At 66.1% G+C, this 16,597-nt stretch overlaps 1 protein-coding gene across 4 annotated transcripts in view; it reads left to right on the top strand.

Moving 5' to 3' along the window:
- Positions 1-16,597, top strand: part of PRDM16 (PR/SET domain 16) — a 278,461-nt gene that overhangs the window by 228,508 nt on the left and 33,356 nt on the right. For all 4 annotated transcript variants that reach the window (XM_079777319.1, XM_079777318.1, XM_079777317.1 and 1 more), the window contains 3 exons: positions 1,211-1,345; positions 8,909-9,011; positions 15,557-15,770. In XM_079777319.1, coding sequence (XP_079633445.1) covers positions 1,211-1,345; positions 8,909-9,011; positions 15,557-15,770 — 452 coding nt within the window. The remainder of the gene's footprint in view (positions 1-1,210; positions 1,346-8,908; positions 9,012-15,556; positions 15,771-16,597) is intronic.

Genomic DNA, 16,597 nt, shown 5'->3' with positions numbered 1-16,597 from the left:
CCGGCTCACAACCCCTCCCAGCTCAGCCCACGGAGGATTCCGCAGAGCTGGGCCCCTGCGTGTGGCTCGGACACTTGTCATTCGGAGGAGGGGCCGCCACGGGCTCCCCAAGGGGCCGTGGGTGTGGCCGCACAGACAGGCGAGAGCAGGTTCTGTGTCTCCCACAGCACAGCAGCTGCCCCCATCACTTCAGGGGCCCGTGGCCATTTAGAACGTGCACACTCGGGGGCCCAGGAACGTTGACGAAGCACCGATGCGCTGGCCAGGGGTGTCCTCCCCCGGCCTCAGAGCAGCCCTTCCCAGGGTGGCTTTCCCTCCATAACGCGCGCAGGAGACCCCGGGGCGTAGAGGCCACGGGACCCAGAGCCGCCGCCTCTGCCTGCACCGGGCAGGCCCCCCCCGCCCCCGCCCCGGCTTCCCTGGGCCCTTCTGCTCCCGTCACCTGCTCAGCCGGACCCCCTGCCCATCAGGACCTCAGTGTGAAGGTGGCCTCGGCTCCCCCAATCCCTGCCCGGCTGGGCCGCCCGAGGTTGGCCCTGATGCTGCCCCATCCACGGCTCTGGCTGGACCCCGGAGGCACTGGGCGGAGCAGGTGGGGGCCGGGGGAACCCAGCCTGCAGCTCCCCCGGGTCCACCAAGGCGAGGCGACCCTCTCTGAGCTGGACACAGTCAGGTCTCTGCCTGAAGGCGCCGCCGGCCCCCGCCTGCCGAGCCGGTCAGGGAGCCGTGGCCAGAGGAGCCGTGGCCGCGGGCGTGAGAGGCTGCACGGGGGCCGCCACGGCGTCAGAGAAAACGTCCCACATTTCAGAAGGACATTTCGTGTTTCTGACTCGCAGGGGGATGGGCGCGCGGGTGTGAGCGTGCGCACACCGGCCCGCATGCGGCCACACACCCACACCTTCACCTCCGAGGGCGGCTCCGCAGCGGCCGGGGGCGGGGGGGGGGGGGGGGCTCTGCCGGAGGCACCGGCCTCGGGTTCACACGTGGGCGCTCTGCCGGGGGCGTCACAGGGCGGGTGGCAGTTTCCACGCCGGGCCAGTGAGCCGCTCGGTGAGAGGGCCCCTCCCTGGGCTGCGGGGCTCCTGGCAGGCGGCCGTGGGCCGAGGGCTCGCTCACATGCCCAGGTGCTGAGCGCCCGCCGCTCTGGGCCCAGCCGCCGCGGCTCACGGAGGAGGCCTCTGACCCGCTCTGTTGCTTCCTTCCCGGGCAGGTCTCCGAAGACCTGGGCGGCGAGAAGTTCTGCGTGGACGCCGGGCAGGCGGGGGCGGGCAGCTGGCTCAAGTACATCCGCGTGGCCTGCTCCTGCGACGACCAGAACCTCACCATGTGCCAGACCAACGAGCAGGTAGGTGGCGGCTCGTGCCCAGGGACCCCTGCCCTGCAGGGCCTGGCACCAAGGCGGGAGGCCTGCGTTGCCGAGGGGAAGGGTCCGCTGACCTCTGACCCCAGGGGGGCCTTGGTAACGAGGCAAGAGGCCTGGGGGACTGAGGTGAAGGGTCCTCTGACCTCTGACTCTGCGGGGGCCTTGGCAATGAGGCGAGCGGCCTGGGAACTGAGGTGAAGGGTCCAGGGACCTCTTCCAGGCCCTGTCCCGCATGGGGGTGGCTGTTTGACACGGTGGGCGCAGGGTTTCAGGGAGCCGGTGACACCTCATGGGGCTCCCTCCGGGCCTTCGGTCAGGGCCTCCCAGGCTGCCAGGCCCGGGAGCTGAAGAGGCCGGTGCGTGAAGCAGAGCAGCGGGCAGACAGGATGCTGCGGGCCTCGCTCCCGACAGGTGCCCCCGCCCGGGAGGCGGGGAGCGGAACTGCCCGCTGGAGGACTGGGTCTGCCTGGCGCTGTGTGGCCAGGCCCGGGGGAGGGTCGGCGCTGACCAGCCGGAGGCTGCCGCGGTCCCGCCGCCCTGAGACCGCGGTGCCTGCAGCGGCGACTCCTCCCTGGGTGTCCGGCCGCCCTGGGCTGTGGGCATCACGGCTCTGGCTCTGCGTGGCGGCACCCCGACCCACGGGGACCAGGAGGGGAGGTGGGGGGGGGGGCGGTCTGTGCACCAGGAAGGCAGTGCGCGCCATGCTGGCAGCGGCTTCGATGGCTTTAATTACAGTTTGCAGGGAGCAGGGCCCCCGGGCCACGTGTCCACCGTCCTCCCCGAACACGGGGTTCCCGGGAGCTGGAGGCCCAGCCCCTCCCTCTGAGCCCTTTGCGTTTGCCTACGGCATCTTGGGGTCACACCGGAGACCTCATTTACAAAAGGGATCCCATCGCTTTCAAGATTGTTTGCGGACACCACATAGCACAGGGCGCCTTCCGCGTGGCCTGTGCAAGCCATTACGTCACGTCGGGCTGGGGCTCCTGGAGTTAGAGAGAGGGTTTGGGATGAATAAAGGCAGAGCGAGCCACCAGGGCGGTCCCCGCCTCCCCGGGCTGGTGGGCGACTCCCTCAGCCCTCAGTGCCCCCGGCGGGGGTCAGCCGCCCCCAGCAGGGCCCCGAGGACACCCTGAGGCTCCAGTCCGCCTCTGCGCCTGGGACGCGCACGGCTTTTAGTTAGAACCTGACATTTAGAAAAGAACTTATTCCGATTGAAAAAAAAAAAAAAAAGTCCACATATAAAGCAACGAATCATCATAAAGGTGAGAACAGAACTTGAAAAAAACTTCCTTTTTTAAAATACTTTTTTATTGGTTTTAGAGAGGAAGGGAGAGGGAGAGAGAGATAGAAACATCCATGATGAGAGAGAGTCATGGACCGGCTGCCTCCTGCACGCCCCACACTGGGGATCGAGCCCACAACCCGGGCCTGTGCCCTGACTGGGAATCGAACCCTGACCTCCTGGGTCATAGGTCAACGCTCAGCCACTGAGCCAGGCCAGCCGGGCAAAAAACCCTTTCTTTGGAGATGGCGGGAGGTGGAGATGGCGGGAGGTGGAGATGGCGGGAGGTGGAGATGGCGGGAGTTGGAGGGGAGGAGTTAGATTCCAGGCGCACAGGGAGGGAGCGGGCTTTGCGCCTTTCTCTGGGGAGCGTGTCCTTGGCTGCGGCCCGCACGCCCGGGGCTGCGCGTCTGTGACAGAGAAGAGAAGACGGAGCGTCCAGGTTTCCCGTTTGGGAAACAGCAGCGGGCACGCCGGGCCCGGGGAGCAGGACAGCGGGCATGTCCCCGCGGCGCACTTTCTCCGCCCCCAGCACCTTGTTCCTCTGGGAACGGTTCCGGGAGCGGCTCCCGCTCCACACGGCGGCTGAGGCGTCTAAAGGGGATTGACTGCCAGCCTTTCCGTCCGACCCGGGACAGAGGGCTCCCCCCCCCCCGCCGCCCCCGGGAGTCCTTCATTCGGCCCCACGCTCACCCCCGCGTCTCCGCTCAAAGGTGCTGCCCCCCCCCCCCCCCCCCCCGCAGCAGCGCCGGGCCTGTAGCCGCACCGGCTGAGTGCCGCCCGCAGCGTCGGGTTCCTTCCGGCTGTTTCCCCCTGACGCGGCCTCGGGTAGCCGTCCTGTTTCGGTGCAGGAGCCCGGGGCGCGTGGGGCGTTGAGGCACAGGCAGGCTGCAGAGCCCCCGGCGGAGGACGGTGGCACCCCAGCTCGGCAGCCCTCCGCCCGCCCGGCACCGCCTCGGCCCACGGAGCTTCCTGGGGTCACCGGGCGCCCCGGTTCCCTCCGCCCACGGGCCTCTGCTGGCAGCCGGGCTCCGGGGTCCCCACGGGCTCTGGGCAGCGAGCGACTTTGCAGCTCACGTCCTCAGCACTCGGGGGACCCACACCCCAACACGGCAGCGCCCACGGCACGGGGCCAGGCCTCGTTCTCCCTGGAGCCTCCTGGGACCCCGCGCCGCCCACCCAGCCTCCCGGCTCCCCCAGCCCCGCCCAGGGAGACAGTGAGCTGCGCCGGGGAGAATCGAGCTCCCGAGAGCTCCCGCACCGCGCGTCCTGCCCGCCATGGCGGTGCCGCAGGAGGTGCCCGCACGGAGCCCCCACCCCCCTCCTGGCAGCGCCGGCCTCCGGGTCCGCCTGAAACCGCGGTCTCCCGTGGGCCCTGGGCCCGGAGGCTGTGGGGCGCGGGGCAGAGCTCCCAGCCCTGCCTCCAGGGTCTCCTCTTTGCCAGGGACCCTCCGCCCCGTCCCGGGGCTCCGAGGGCCCCCCACCAGGACAGGGTGTTGGTGGGAGGTGGCCAGTGGCCACGGCGCTGAGGATGATTTGGCGTGGTGCCAGGGTCACACACATGTTGGGGCGCAGGGCTCGGGGCGGGGGACCCCCCAGAACTGGCCGGGCGGCGGGAACACCCACGTCAGCAGCGTGTTCGGGCGAGCGAGGGGCTCTGGCGGAGCGGGGTCGGCCTCCCCAAAGTGGAAGCAGACGGGCCCACCCCCCCTCCCGTCAAACAAAGGCAGCGCCGAGCAGATCGGCCGCCCGATAGCCGCCCGCACGCCCGGGCCAGCGCCGACGCTAATGCGAACCCGCTGCTGCCCGCCCGCCGGCACCGGCTTCTCTTTCGCTTTCGTTTCTGATGCCCAGCGTGGACCCCGCGGTCTGTGGGGCTGGGGTTCTAGCTGGCAGGCCCTGGCACCCCCCCCCCACCCCCCACGCCCGGCGCAGGGCCGGCCCCTCTGCCTGCAGGCACCCCTCGGTTTGGTAAAGTGGGAGCTGGGAGTGAGGTGCCCGGTGTCGACGGCAGCTTCCGAGCAGCGAGACAGGCTTTCCGTGAGGAAGCGGAGGGCAGGGGTTCATTCCGCGTTTCCTGGTCAGTTCACAAAAGGCTGGAGACAGACGTGCGGCCGTTTGTTTCCGTCGGAAAGCTGTCTGCTCTCAGCGCCTTCTTCAGAGAGAGCGGCCCTCCCTCCGTCTGGCCAAACGGCGGCGAGAAACCCCACCAGCCGCCCGCGCGGTCCCCGCCGCTGTCTCCACCGGCATTGAAGGACGGTGACCAGCTTCCCTGGGACCCAGAATTCAGAGGGAGAATCAACCGCAGGCCCACCCTGCCCGAGGCGTGGGCGGAGTTAGTCTCCTGCGGGAGCGCGGGTCGGCGGCGGGATGCATGCAGCACAAGGGAAAGACGGGGGCGCATGAGGCCTTCGCCGCCCACAGGAGCGGCCCCCGTGAATCCCAGGCAGCAAGCCTGCTCCCCGGCGGAGGGAGGGTTGTCTGTGCGCCCCTGAGCCTGTGGATGGGCCGAACCCGGAACGGCTGTCCCCTTGCTGGGCCCTGAGAACACAGCGAGCAGGCCGGGCCGGGCCCCCGACGCGGGCAGAGAGCGCGCCCTCCCCACGCTGCCCCTGCGGGTTGTGGAGTCGCCTGTGCTGTTTGCTAAACCCACATGCTCAGCCCTCAGCCCTCAGGGCTCCCGTGTGCACAGCGTCCCAGCGCGAGACGGCCTGCCTTGGGGACAGCAAGTCGTGAAGACACGCAGCGACACTCCCGAAGTCCTTGGGGCCATGGGGCAGCGCCGGCACCCTCCGCCTCCTCGGTGTCCCCGAGAGACAAAAAAGAAAAAAAAAAAAAAAGGCTGCCCAGGCAGAGCTCAGACCCCGTCCTGCCGGGAAGGACCGGGAGGCGGCCAGCCGCCGGTGAGCTGCTCTTAGCGGTTCCCTGGGGGGGGGGGGGGGGGGACCCCGACAGCCCCCGGCACCTCACACAGGCCTTGGGGAGCTCACGCCCCGCGGACTTCAATACCCAGGAGCGAGGGCCGTGGCTGTTTGAAGAGAAGCCGCCAGAAGAGACCGCACCTGCAGATTCAAACGCGCCCTCGCCGTTTCCAAACTGCCCAACAGGAGGCCGAGCAGCCGGGCCACTCGCTCACGTTTGTGTTTCTGAGAAAAGCGCGTTCCCGGGAGGCACGGCGCCGGCTGCAGCCTCGTCCCGCGCCGGGCCCCTGCTGGCCGGGCCTGCGTCCCCTACATGTAAGAATGCTAAGATGAAGCAGAAACAAAACTGTGGGGCGTACGTGTTAGCAGATACTGTCCTCTACCTCTGAATGAGAAGACGGTCTTTATCCTCGTGAATTCATTTGATATTAAAAAAACAAAAACAAACCTTAAGAAACCGCAGGAGCCAGTACCGAAGCCGGCAGCCGCCGGCAGCTGGGATCACTTCTTGGTCTTGGAGGACGTCGCTGGGGGACAAAGATGCTCCCGCCAAGCCCAGCCCTCCGGGGCAGCTCCTTTAGGTGAGGCCCTGGCCACGGTGTGCCCGCACCCCTCCTCCCGGGGCGCCGCTGGAGGTGACGGGGAGGCACACAGGCAGGCCACGCCGAGGAGCCCCAGCGCCCGGCCTGGCTGCCCTGTTCGGTGCCGTCCTGGCCGTTCCAAAGGGAGCCTGGACCCCTGAGGCGAGGACCGACTTGTGAGCAGCCTGCTTGGCACGGCGTGTGAGCGCCGTTTAGAGGGACGGTGGTCGGCGCCAGTGAACCAGCTGTGGGCACAGCCGGGCTCTGAGACCGGAGGAGGGCGCCCGGCCAGGCGGTGCCAGCCCAGCCCGAGGCTGTTGGCGAAGCGGCACAGGTACCAGCACGCGGTCCCGTGACCCAAACACGGTTTCCTTCCTGCGGCTCCGCTCCTCCCGGCAAACTCCTGGCTCCGCCTGGCGCTGCGGCCTCGGCCGCCCTGGGTGTGAAGGGCGATAAGCCGGCCTCGGGGATGGTCAGGGGCTGCCACAGGCCCCGGGGCAGGGCCGCTCGGAACAGGGAGCCCAACCCAGGAGCCTCTGCCGGCCTGGGAGCCCCGGAGCCCGGCCCCCGGGCCTTTGTCCCGGGAGGTGGCGGGCCCCGCGGACCAGGAACCAGGTCTTGGCCGCCTCTGGCTGATAAGGCCTCTGTGCTGCTGGGGTGCCCGGTAAACACCCCTGGCTTCTGTGCGGGCTCTGGGCGCCCGCCGTGCCCTGGGGAGGCAGGACCCCGAGTTTGGAACAGTTTTCAAACCCTCTTCACCTCCCCGCCCCCTCTTCCAGGGGGAGGCAGATCGGGACAGGGCCCCCCACACACCCCTCCCCGCCCCGCCCGCCCCGGTGCTGCGATTAGCACTAATAGCGATTAATTCCGTCTGCAGCTCAAAGTCCAGGCGGCCTCGGCTCCCGCCCGCCGCCTCCAGTCCTGAGCCTGCGCCCCCGCCAGCGCGGGGCGGGCGGCGTCCTGTGGGTCCCCAGCCAGGGAGGGGGCAGCCACGAGGCGCGCAAACTGGTCCCGGGGCCCAGCGCGCGGGACCCTCCCTCCCTCCGCAGCTCCGGGGCGGCTGGGTCTCCTGGGAGGGCTTCGGAGCTGGGATTGGGGCTGTGGGCGCAGAAGGGTCCCAGGGGGTCCAGGAGTCCTTGGAGCTGGGGGGGAGAGGGGGGCGGGGACCCGGGGAACTTGGAGTGCGGGTGGGGGAGGAGGTCCCCGAGGCCCTCCGAGGGGGGGAAGTCCTGCCGTCCTAACAGCCGAGGTGTGGGTCCTGGGAGACGCGTGGCCCCCCAAGAGGGTGGTGTTGGGGGGAGGGTCCTGGGAGGCCGGCTGGCCCTCCGAGGGGGTCAGAGGAGGGAGGCGGAGGAGGGAGGCCCGCGCCCAGCCCCGCCAGCCCCGCTGTAGCAGGAGCCCAACAGCCCGGCCCACAGAGGACACGGCCGCCCTGGAGCTGCGCGGGCCCAGATAGACGCCAGGTCAGAGCGCAGCCTGGGGCGCCGGGGGCCCTCGCGGGGCAGGAGAGGGGGGCGGGGGGGAGCTTCGGGCGCGGCCACATTGCCCTCTAATGGGGACCTGGCTGCAGGGCCCTCCTCTGCGCAGGGGCCTCCCCAGCCTGCACGCAGGGACTCAGGCGCGGGTGCTGGTGGCTCGGGGTGGCCTAAACCTGCCCTCGCCGTGCGCTCTCTGAGGCCGGAGGGCCGGGGGGGGGGGGGGGGGGCGGGTGAAAGAGGACCGGCCGTGTGAGCTAATAACCCGACGCAGCGCCCGGCGGGAAACACAACGGCTCCAAGCTGATGATTTAAAACCTTTTGGATAAAATGATACAAAACTGGGATGTGACTCGCCGAGGGTTTAACTGCATAAGCGCACGTGGCCCGGTGTTCGTCTTCGTTTTAAAATCGTGCCGTTATCCTACCGACCCACCTGAGCGCGGCTCCGAATGCAGCGACGTGAGCCGGGGCGGGGCTCACCCCCAGGGGACCGGGCGGCAGGGTGCTTCGTGGGTGCAGCCCGCTGTCCCGGAGCAGCACCCAGGGGGACGGGGGACGCGGTGCGGCTCAAGGCGCCCTCCTTCTGCAAGTTCCTTGCTGTGGTGGTGGGGTTGGGACTGGCCCTTGGTGAGGGTGAGTCCCCAAGGGTCCCCGAGCCACCGAAAGCTCGGCCTTCAGATGTCCCAGGGCGGTGGGGGAGGGGAGGGGAGGGGCGGCCAGGGGCCAGCTCAGCCCCTGGGACTCCTGACCCGGGTTCAGCGGCTGCTGGGAAGCCGGCTGGATGCCTGTCCCCGGCCCCGCGCCCCGCAGGACGGTGTCCACTCCCACGGAGACTCCCGGGGTCCTGCCCGGGTCCCTGCCTGAGCTCATGGCACCTTCACAAACACCCACACTCATCCCGGCCCAGGGCCTGCGTGAGGGCAAGGGTGTCTCCCGGATTCACACACGTGGGCACAGGGGAGCACCCAGCACCCCCCCCCCCAGGCTGGGCGCCCCCTCCCGGCCCCTCCCGCCCAGGTGCTCCCTGCTCCGGCCTCGGAGACAGGCCCTCACGGATTCTCACGGATTTAATTTTGCACCCCCTCCCCCCCGCCGGTATCAACATCCAAACAAACACTGGATCCAGCGGGTGCGGGGGGCACAGTCCTGGCACCTTGTGCAGGCGCCGAGGCTCCTGGCGGGTCGCGGGCCACACCGGCTCCCAGTGAGGGCCCGGGGCGAGGCCTGCGCACTCGGCGGCTCCCCAGGCCGCGGCCGCTCACCCCCTCTCTGCTCTCCCCTAGATCTTCTACAAAGTCACCAAGGACATCGCGCCGGGGGACGAGCTGCTGCTGCACGTGAAGGAGGGCGCCTACTCGCTGGGGACCACGCCGCCCGGCCTGGAGGGTAAGCCCCGCAGCCGCCGCCACTGCGCCCGCCGGGGCCCGCACCCCGGCCGCCCGCCGCCCCCACTGCGCCCCAGGCCCACAGAACCAGCTTCCGGTTACAGCCTCCCCGCCTCAGCCCTCGGCTGCTCCTCCCCGGGGTGCTGGGAGCCCCCCGAGTTCCAGGTGGGCCTCGGCGGAGGGGGGCGCCGGGGTGTCGCGTGGCACCTCCGCTGGGTGAGTCCCGGGATGTTTCCAACTGTGTTCCCAGCAGCAGCACCGCTTCTCTCCTCGGCGCTTTCACACACATGCACACACGCACACACACACGCGTACACACATGCATACACACACATGCACACACACAGTCTCTGGCTTAGACTCGCGCCCTCGGAGCGTGGTCCTGCGGGGAAGTTTCCGTCTCTCCAGGGCGGGCGGTGCGGGCATGGCTTGGACACTCGTGCAGCTGCAGCTGGAGGAGACGGCGTCCGAGGGGCAGCCCCGGCCCGTGCGCTCGGGGAGAGGGAGGCGCAGGGCCCGGCGGGTCGTGGGGTGCTACCTCTGTCCGTGCCAGGACTGCGGCGGCGGGGCCTGCCGTCCCTGCCTCCGGACCGACACTCAGGGTCTGTCCAGTGGGCACGCGTCCCTCCCTCGTGCATGCACCCGCGTGCGCCTCGGGGGGAGCTGGGAAAGGTCCCTGCAAACGGCTGGGGCTCCCGAGACGGAGCCGCTCTCCGGCAGCCGCGCCCTGGGTCACGGAGGACAAGTGGCGGGAGACAGGTGCCCGGCCCTGGGGGCTGCCCTCTGACCCCGAGCGCCGCCTCTGAGCAGATGCGGGCTTTTCTTTGTTTCTTGTTTATTTATTTAATAGATTTTATTTTATTGATTTCAGAGAGAGGAAGGGGGAGGGAGAGAGAGAAACATCCACGAGGAGAGAGAATCCTGGATCGGCTGCCTCCTGCACGCCCCACACGGGGGATGGAGCTCACAACCCGGGCCTGTGCCCCGACCGGGAATCGAACCCGGGACCTCCTGGTTCCCAGGTGGACGCCCAGCCCCTGAGCCCCGCGGGCCGGGCCGGAGGCTTTTCTCTGCCTGAGACCCACCAGGGCACAGAAAGCAGCCCCCCCCCCCTGGCCGCACTGGAGCCACTGCCCCTGTGCGAGAGTCTGTATGTCTCCCCCCCCCCCCCCCCCCCGACGGCACCGCACGGCGGCCGGGCTGGCGGGGAGCTGGGCGTGGGAGCCTCCAGGCAGCCTCGGGGCCGGCTCCGCGCTCTGCCTGGTGCCCGCGTGGCCCCGCGGCCGGCCGGCCGTGGGAGCCGCCTCCTTCCCGCAGCAGGGCGGCCGGGCGGTCCACAGAGGATGGTTTCGGGAGCCGGATCCCACCCGTCCTCTCCTCGGCGGGTGGTTTTCATTAGGAGAAAAGAAACGCCGAGAAAAGAAAATAAACGGCCGAGACCCGGGCGCCCGGGGATGGTCTCGTTTTCCTTAAAACAACTGTTGAAAAGACCCGAGAGCCTTAGACGGATGCGGGCACTGAGGCAAGCCCGCGCGGCCCGGAGGGTGGCCAGACGGTTCCCGTGTGCGACGAAATTTCCTTCTTCCCGAGCTTGTAAAGCCGCCTCCTCCCGCCCGTCCCGATCTAACAACCGGGGCTGCGTTTCCTAAGTGAGCCACCGTGCCGGCCGCCGCTCCCGCACACTCGCCCGACGTCGAGTATCTGACTCTGCAGCCTCCCCGTCACGATCACTCCTTCGCCTCCCCACAGCCCCCCCCTCCCCAGACGCTGAATTACACAAAAGAGAAAATGCAAACGCGTTCCTCACGAATGAAGAGAACGATCATAAAACATCTCTCATCCCGGGCCCAGCTCCACGCGGCCCCGAGCCGGGCGGTACCTTGGGGGGCTCGAGCTGGGCCTCAGGCGGGAGATTAGCACGCAGGCGCCGCACAGCTGCGTCCCCCGGGCTCGGGCTCGGAGCCGCGAGGCACCGGCTTGTGTTCTGTTACATCCCGCTCCGCCGCGCAGCTTGCCGGTGGAACTTCAGGCAGACAAGCCGGGCGCAGGCGGACTCGCCATCGGTTTGGGTGGAAGACGGAGCCTCTTCCCCGGCCCCGGCCCCCACGGCCCCCACGGCCCCCACCCAATTTAGGAGAAGAGACTGTCGTTCTTTTAAAAATTGGTTTTAGAGAGAGAGGAAGCGGGGGTGGGAGAGAGAGAGAAACATCCATGTGAATGAGAAACATCCATCAGTTGCCTCCAGTACATGTCCTGACGGTGAACGAACCCCCAACCTGGGTTGTGCCCTGATTGGGAATCGAACCCGTGACCCTTCGGTGCCCGGGACGGTGCTCCAACCACTGAGCACACCTGCCGGGGAGACTGCAGTTTGAGTCGCAATGTTGTGTGCTCCTGTGGGGGGCAGGGCGCTGCCGGACACTGTTCAGATCGCACGGGAGAAACAGGCCCGGGGGCCCTGAGCACCGGCCGCCGTCTGGGCTGGACACCCTCACCCGGGCCGCGGCTCCGTAGAAAAGCAAGTCCGATCTCCATCCCCGGGAGTCGGAGCAGAGGGAGCCCTTTCAGGGTCTGGGTCCCGGCAACCTTTTGTTTTGTTTCTACCCTTTGAATGGAGAGGGGAAAGGTTTCTCTTTCAGGAGAACGTCTCACTCTCGGAAGAAAATAACGAAACCACTTCCACTCAAATATGCCTTTCTTCCGAGAAAAGCTCGGCGTTATTAACCCTTTCCCCTCTCCACAAAAGGGCGAGCGGGTGCCGTGTGTGGTGTATAAAGCAAGAGACTGACCACGATGCAAGACAATACGATACGATACAATGTAACACCACACGACTTAATACAATGCAACATAGCAACGCACTGCAACACGATCGGATACAATGTAACACAGGATACAATGTAACACAGGATACAATGTAACACAGGATGCAATGTAACACAGGATACAATGTAACACAGGATGCAATGTAACACAAGGGAGCTACAATGTAGCTCCTGGTTCAGTATTTCAATGCAATAGAATCGCTTGTGCTGGGAGAGTGAAACCCCGTGGGCTGTGTGCATCCCTGCCCGCCCGCACAGCCAGGCGCCGGCCTTACCTGCGTGGGCGGGCGATGGTGGGACACCTGTCCGCACCCCAGGTGGGCGAGGGCTCCCAGCTCTGTCCTTCCCCCGGGGCGATCCATGGCTGCACGGGAGGTGGCGAAGGAGGGTGACCTTTAAGGCCACGTGGGCCCATCACCTCCAGACTCCCTCAAGTGCCGCCAACTGAGAACCGGGCTTGAGTTTTCATGTTACATCCGAGTTCCAGATCAAGAGTGGGGAAAGCAGTTGGTCCGAGTTAGGGATGGGAGGAGCTGGCATCGCTCCTTTGTTTCAAATTGCAAGCTCCCTGATTGTTCCTAGCCGGGCGCCGGGGAGCACGCACGGGCCGGCATTTCTAACTTGATGGTGACGCCAGGGGAGGGCGTGCGCGGCCCTCGCCCAGCCCAGGAAGCCCGAGGGAACCCGCAGAGCAGTTTGGTGGGGTCTGAGCATCCGGCTCTGCTCGGAAGCGGCGCCTGGACGCCCAGATGGACAGGAATTCACAGACCTCAAGGCCAGGGAGGTGCCGCGCCTGTCACAGGGCCCTGTGGGAAGTGGGGACCCTGCCGCCTGCTTCCCGGGCGGGAAACGCGGCGAAGGCTGCGGTCACACGGCCCTGTCGCTTCGCTGGGCCCCTCGGCACGTTATTCAGTCGCTCTCAGCCTCAGTTTACCCCTTGGAAAGCAGGCAGAGGTACAGCCCCCGGCGGGGGATGGGGGGGGTGCGAGCGGCTTGATCTGAGATGCGCGGGGCCGTGCTGTCCTCGGGAGCGTGCTGCGCGGGGAGGCCCCGCCCCTCGGTGTGGACGTGTCACTCGGGCTGTCCTCGCAGCGGACCTTTGTCCTGGAAGGAGCTGGCGCGGAATTCTGTTTGAAATACATTTTTTAAAATACCGTATTTTCTGGCGTATAAGACGACTGGGCGTATAGAAGATTTTCCTGGGTTAAAAAGTCGTCTTATACACCGGAAAATACGGTATATTTTTTATTGATTTCAGAGAGAAAGGGAGAGAGAGATGGAAACATCCATGATGAGAGAGAATCGTTGATTGGCTGCCTCTTACACACCCCACCCCGGGGATTGAGCCCGCAACCCAGGCACGTGCCCTGACCAGGAATCGAACCCTGACCTCCTGGTTCCTAGGTCCACGCTCAACCCCTGAGCCATGGGCCGGGCCGGGCTGGGTGGGCTTTGCTCTAGAACCTCTCCTAGGCTTCGCTCTCCATCGGCCACGGCCCCACGGCCCCACGGCCTGTCCCTCTGCCCAGCACGCTGCCCTGCCACTGGCGGGAGCATCACCATCCTGCTGGCCGCTGCGCTTGCCAACGCTGGCCCATCGGCCCCTGGTTGGTGTGGACGCCGGCCTGCTGGCCTCCGCCCAGCCTCCTCTGCCGCCCAGCGTGTCTGGGGCACGGTCCAGGCCATGTGTCCGGAGATGGTGGGCCAGAGCTTCCCTGCCCCCCCGGCTACGGCCACAGCCCCCGCAGGGCCGGCTGCTCTAACGTGACTCCCTCCCCGGCTGCCTGGCCTGCCCCCGGCGCATGCGCCCCAGTCCCACGTGTCCCCAGGGCTGCGCTCGGCAGGCCCTTCCCTGCCCCCAGGTGCCGGCCTCTGTGCCAGGACTGTGCGGAAGTCACACTGGGCAGGGCGTGCTTGCGTGTCCCAGGGTGTCCTCCAGCGCCAGGGGCTTGGCCGGCGCCTCGAGCTGCTCCTGCGGGCGCCTCCCTGGGCATCAGCAGGGGAGGCTCCGGGTGCCCGCCCGTGGGGGTGTCCACCAGTGCGGGCACCTGACCTTAGGGACGTGTCTGGGCCCGAGGAGGTGCCGCCCCTCCCCAGGCCACCCCACCCCCGCGCCCAGGCTGCAGGCTGCTCACCCTCCTCGCCTGGGAGTGGCTCTGGTGGCTCCCAACGCCAGGAGGCAGCGTACCCCATCTCCCCGCTGCCTGCCTCCTGCACCCTGAAGGCCGGGCCTGGGGCCGCACCCAGCCCACGTTATCAAGCCTCTGCTCCGTGCCAGGCCCGGGGTCCTTGTGCATGTGTGCACACACACAAACACACATGCAAACGTATGCACGCACACATGCATGCACCTTCACACGTAAATATGTGTGCATGAATGACACAGACACACAGATGCACGCAATTGCATATTCACACAAACATCCATGAATTTACATTTACACATGCACGCTCACCACACAACACACGTGCACACAAATGTGTACGCTTAACATGCACACACAACATAATACACACATGGGTGTGCGGAAACAATGCACATGTACAAATGCACACGTGTCCAGGCATACTTACACTCACGTCATAGTGTGAAAATATGCAGACACATAAGTCTTCACGCATGTAGCTACATACAAAACCACAGGTGCACACTCACACCGGTGCACACATGCACATGAATACAGATGCACACAACACAAGCATGAGTGTAGACACACAAAAATGTTGACACATTCACACAAAGATGCACAGACCTAGATGCTGACATGCATGAACATTCACACTCATGTACACATATTCTCACACAGCCAACAGCATGCACACACCCACACACCCTGCACACACAGCATGCGCACACTCACACCTACACAGCTGCACATCCATGCACACACAGCATGCACACACCCACACAGCTGCACGCCCTGCACACAGCATGCACACGCCCACACAGCTGCACGCCCTGCGCATAGCATGCACACACCCAAACAGCTGCACGCCCTGCACACAGCATGCACACACCCACACAGCTGCACGCCCTGCACACAGCATGCACACACCCACACAGCTGCATGCCCTGCGCAAGGAGCACACATGCATTCACACATCGCTCACCAGCACACACATGTGTGCAAGGGCTCAGGTGCTGGTGTTCCCTCCGGGCCGGGTGGACACGGAGGCCTCCTGGGCGGGGATGGACAGTGCTCCGGGAAGAGCTGCAGTAGAGCAGCCGCTGGCGGGTGTGGCGGGGGGGGGGGCTGGGATGGGCCGGAGGTCGTCCCCCCAGGAAACTGACAGCGCTGGCCGGTTGTTTGGCTTGGCAGGCCGGCCAGGATGCCGCCTCGTAAACTTCATAATAACGGCCCCCTTAATTTGTTTGACCTTGACGACAGTAATTTATGACACGCATTAGAGCGCTGTCATCTTCCTCCTGACGCATAAACAAAGCCCTGGCCCGGCTTCCTCTCCACTCCCAGGCACGGGCCTCTCCGGCCGTGAGGCCCCAGACGCGGGCCCCGGCCTCCCGGCGTTTCCTGTGCTGTGGACACGGGTCCCGTGGTCTCCCCGTCCCCGCAACCACTCCCGGGGCCAATGCTGAGGGCAGGGAGGAAGCAGGAGCAGGAAGAGCGAGGGCGGGGTGGGCTCCCCGCCCCTCAGCCCCCGCAGGCCCGGGGCCCTGGGCTGTTCACGGCCCCCCTCACCTCCTGACCCCTGTCTCTTGCAGAGGAGCCCACATTCCGCTGTGACGTGTGTGACGAGCTCTTCCAGTCGAAGCTGGACCTGCGGCGACACAAGAAGTACGCGTGCGGCTCGGTGGGCGCCGCCCTCTACGCGGGCCTGGGCGACGAGCTCAAGGCCAAGGGCCTGGGCAGCGGGGGCGGTGACGGGCAGGCCCACGAATGCAAGGACTGCGAGCGGATGTTCCCCAACAAATACAGGTGCCTCCCCCAACCCCGTTCTTCCCCACCTCCCCGCCCCCCTGACAATGATTTGACAATGATCTCCCTTCCCCGAGAGCCAATCAGGACAGCAGGTCAGCTGGTCCTCAGAGCACAGAGGGAGCCCTGACAGGCGCAGGGCTGCAGGGACAGGGGGAGATGAGGGTCCCCTCCAGTGTGGCACCCCAAGGGATGGGTACATGTCCCACTCCTCTGACATTGAGCTGACATTGAGCTGACATTGAGCTGACAATGATCTGACATTGAGCTGGCATTGAGCTGACATTGAGCTGACAATGATCTGACATTGAGCTGACAATGAGCTGGCATTGAGCTGACATTGAGCTGACATTGAGCTGACATTGAGCTGACAATGATCTGACATTGAGCTGACATTGAGCTGTCATTGAGCTGACAATGATCTGACATTGAGCTGACATTGAGCTGACATTGAGCTGTCATTGAGCTGACATTGAGCTGGCATTGAGCTGACATTGAGCTGTCATTGAGCTGACAATGATCTGACATTGAGCTGACATTGAGCTGACAATGAGCTGACATTGAGCTGACATTGAGCTGGCAATGATCTGACATTGAGCTGACATTCAGCTGACAATGATCTGACATTGAGCTGTCATTGAGCTGACAATAAGTTGGCTGTTGGAGGCCATAGGTGTTCCCAGCTCTCACATGAAGTCTGGTCCCTGTCGGTGCCCCACCCCCCGGAGATTCCCTCTGAGACCAGTGGCCCTGCCCGGTGCATCAGGCAGAGCTGTGGGGGCAGATGGAGGGAAAGCAAGAACCGCAGGCCGGACACAGGACGTGTG

This window comes from Cnephaeus nilssonii (genome assembly GCF_951640355.1).
Source record: "Cnephaeus nilssonii genome assembly, chromosome: 7".
NCBI classification, from domain to species: domain Eukaryota; kingdom Metazoa; phylum Chordata; class Mammalia; order Chiroptera; family Vespertilionidae; genus Cnephaeus; species Cnephaeus nilssonii.
Note: the sequence above shows the minus strand (reverse complement) of the source record. Positions and strands in the feature narration are given on the sequence as shown.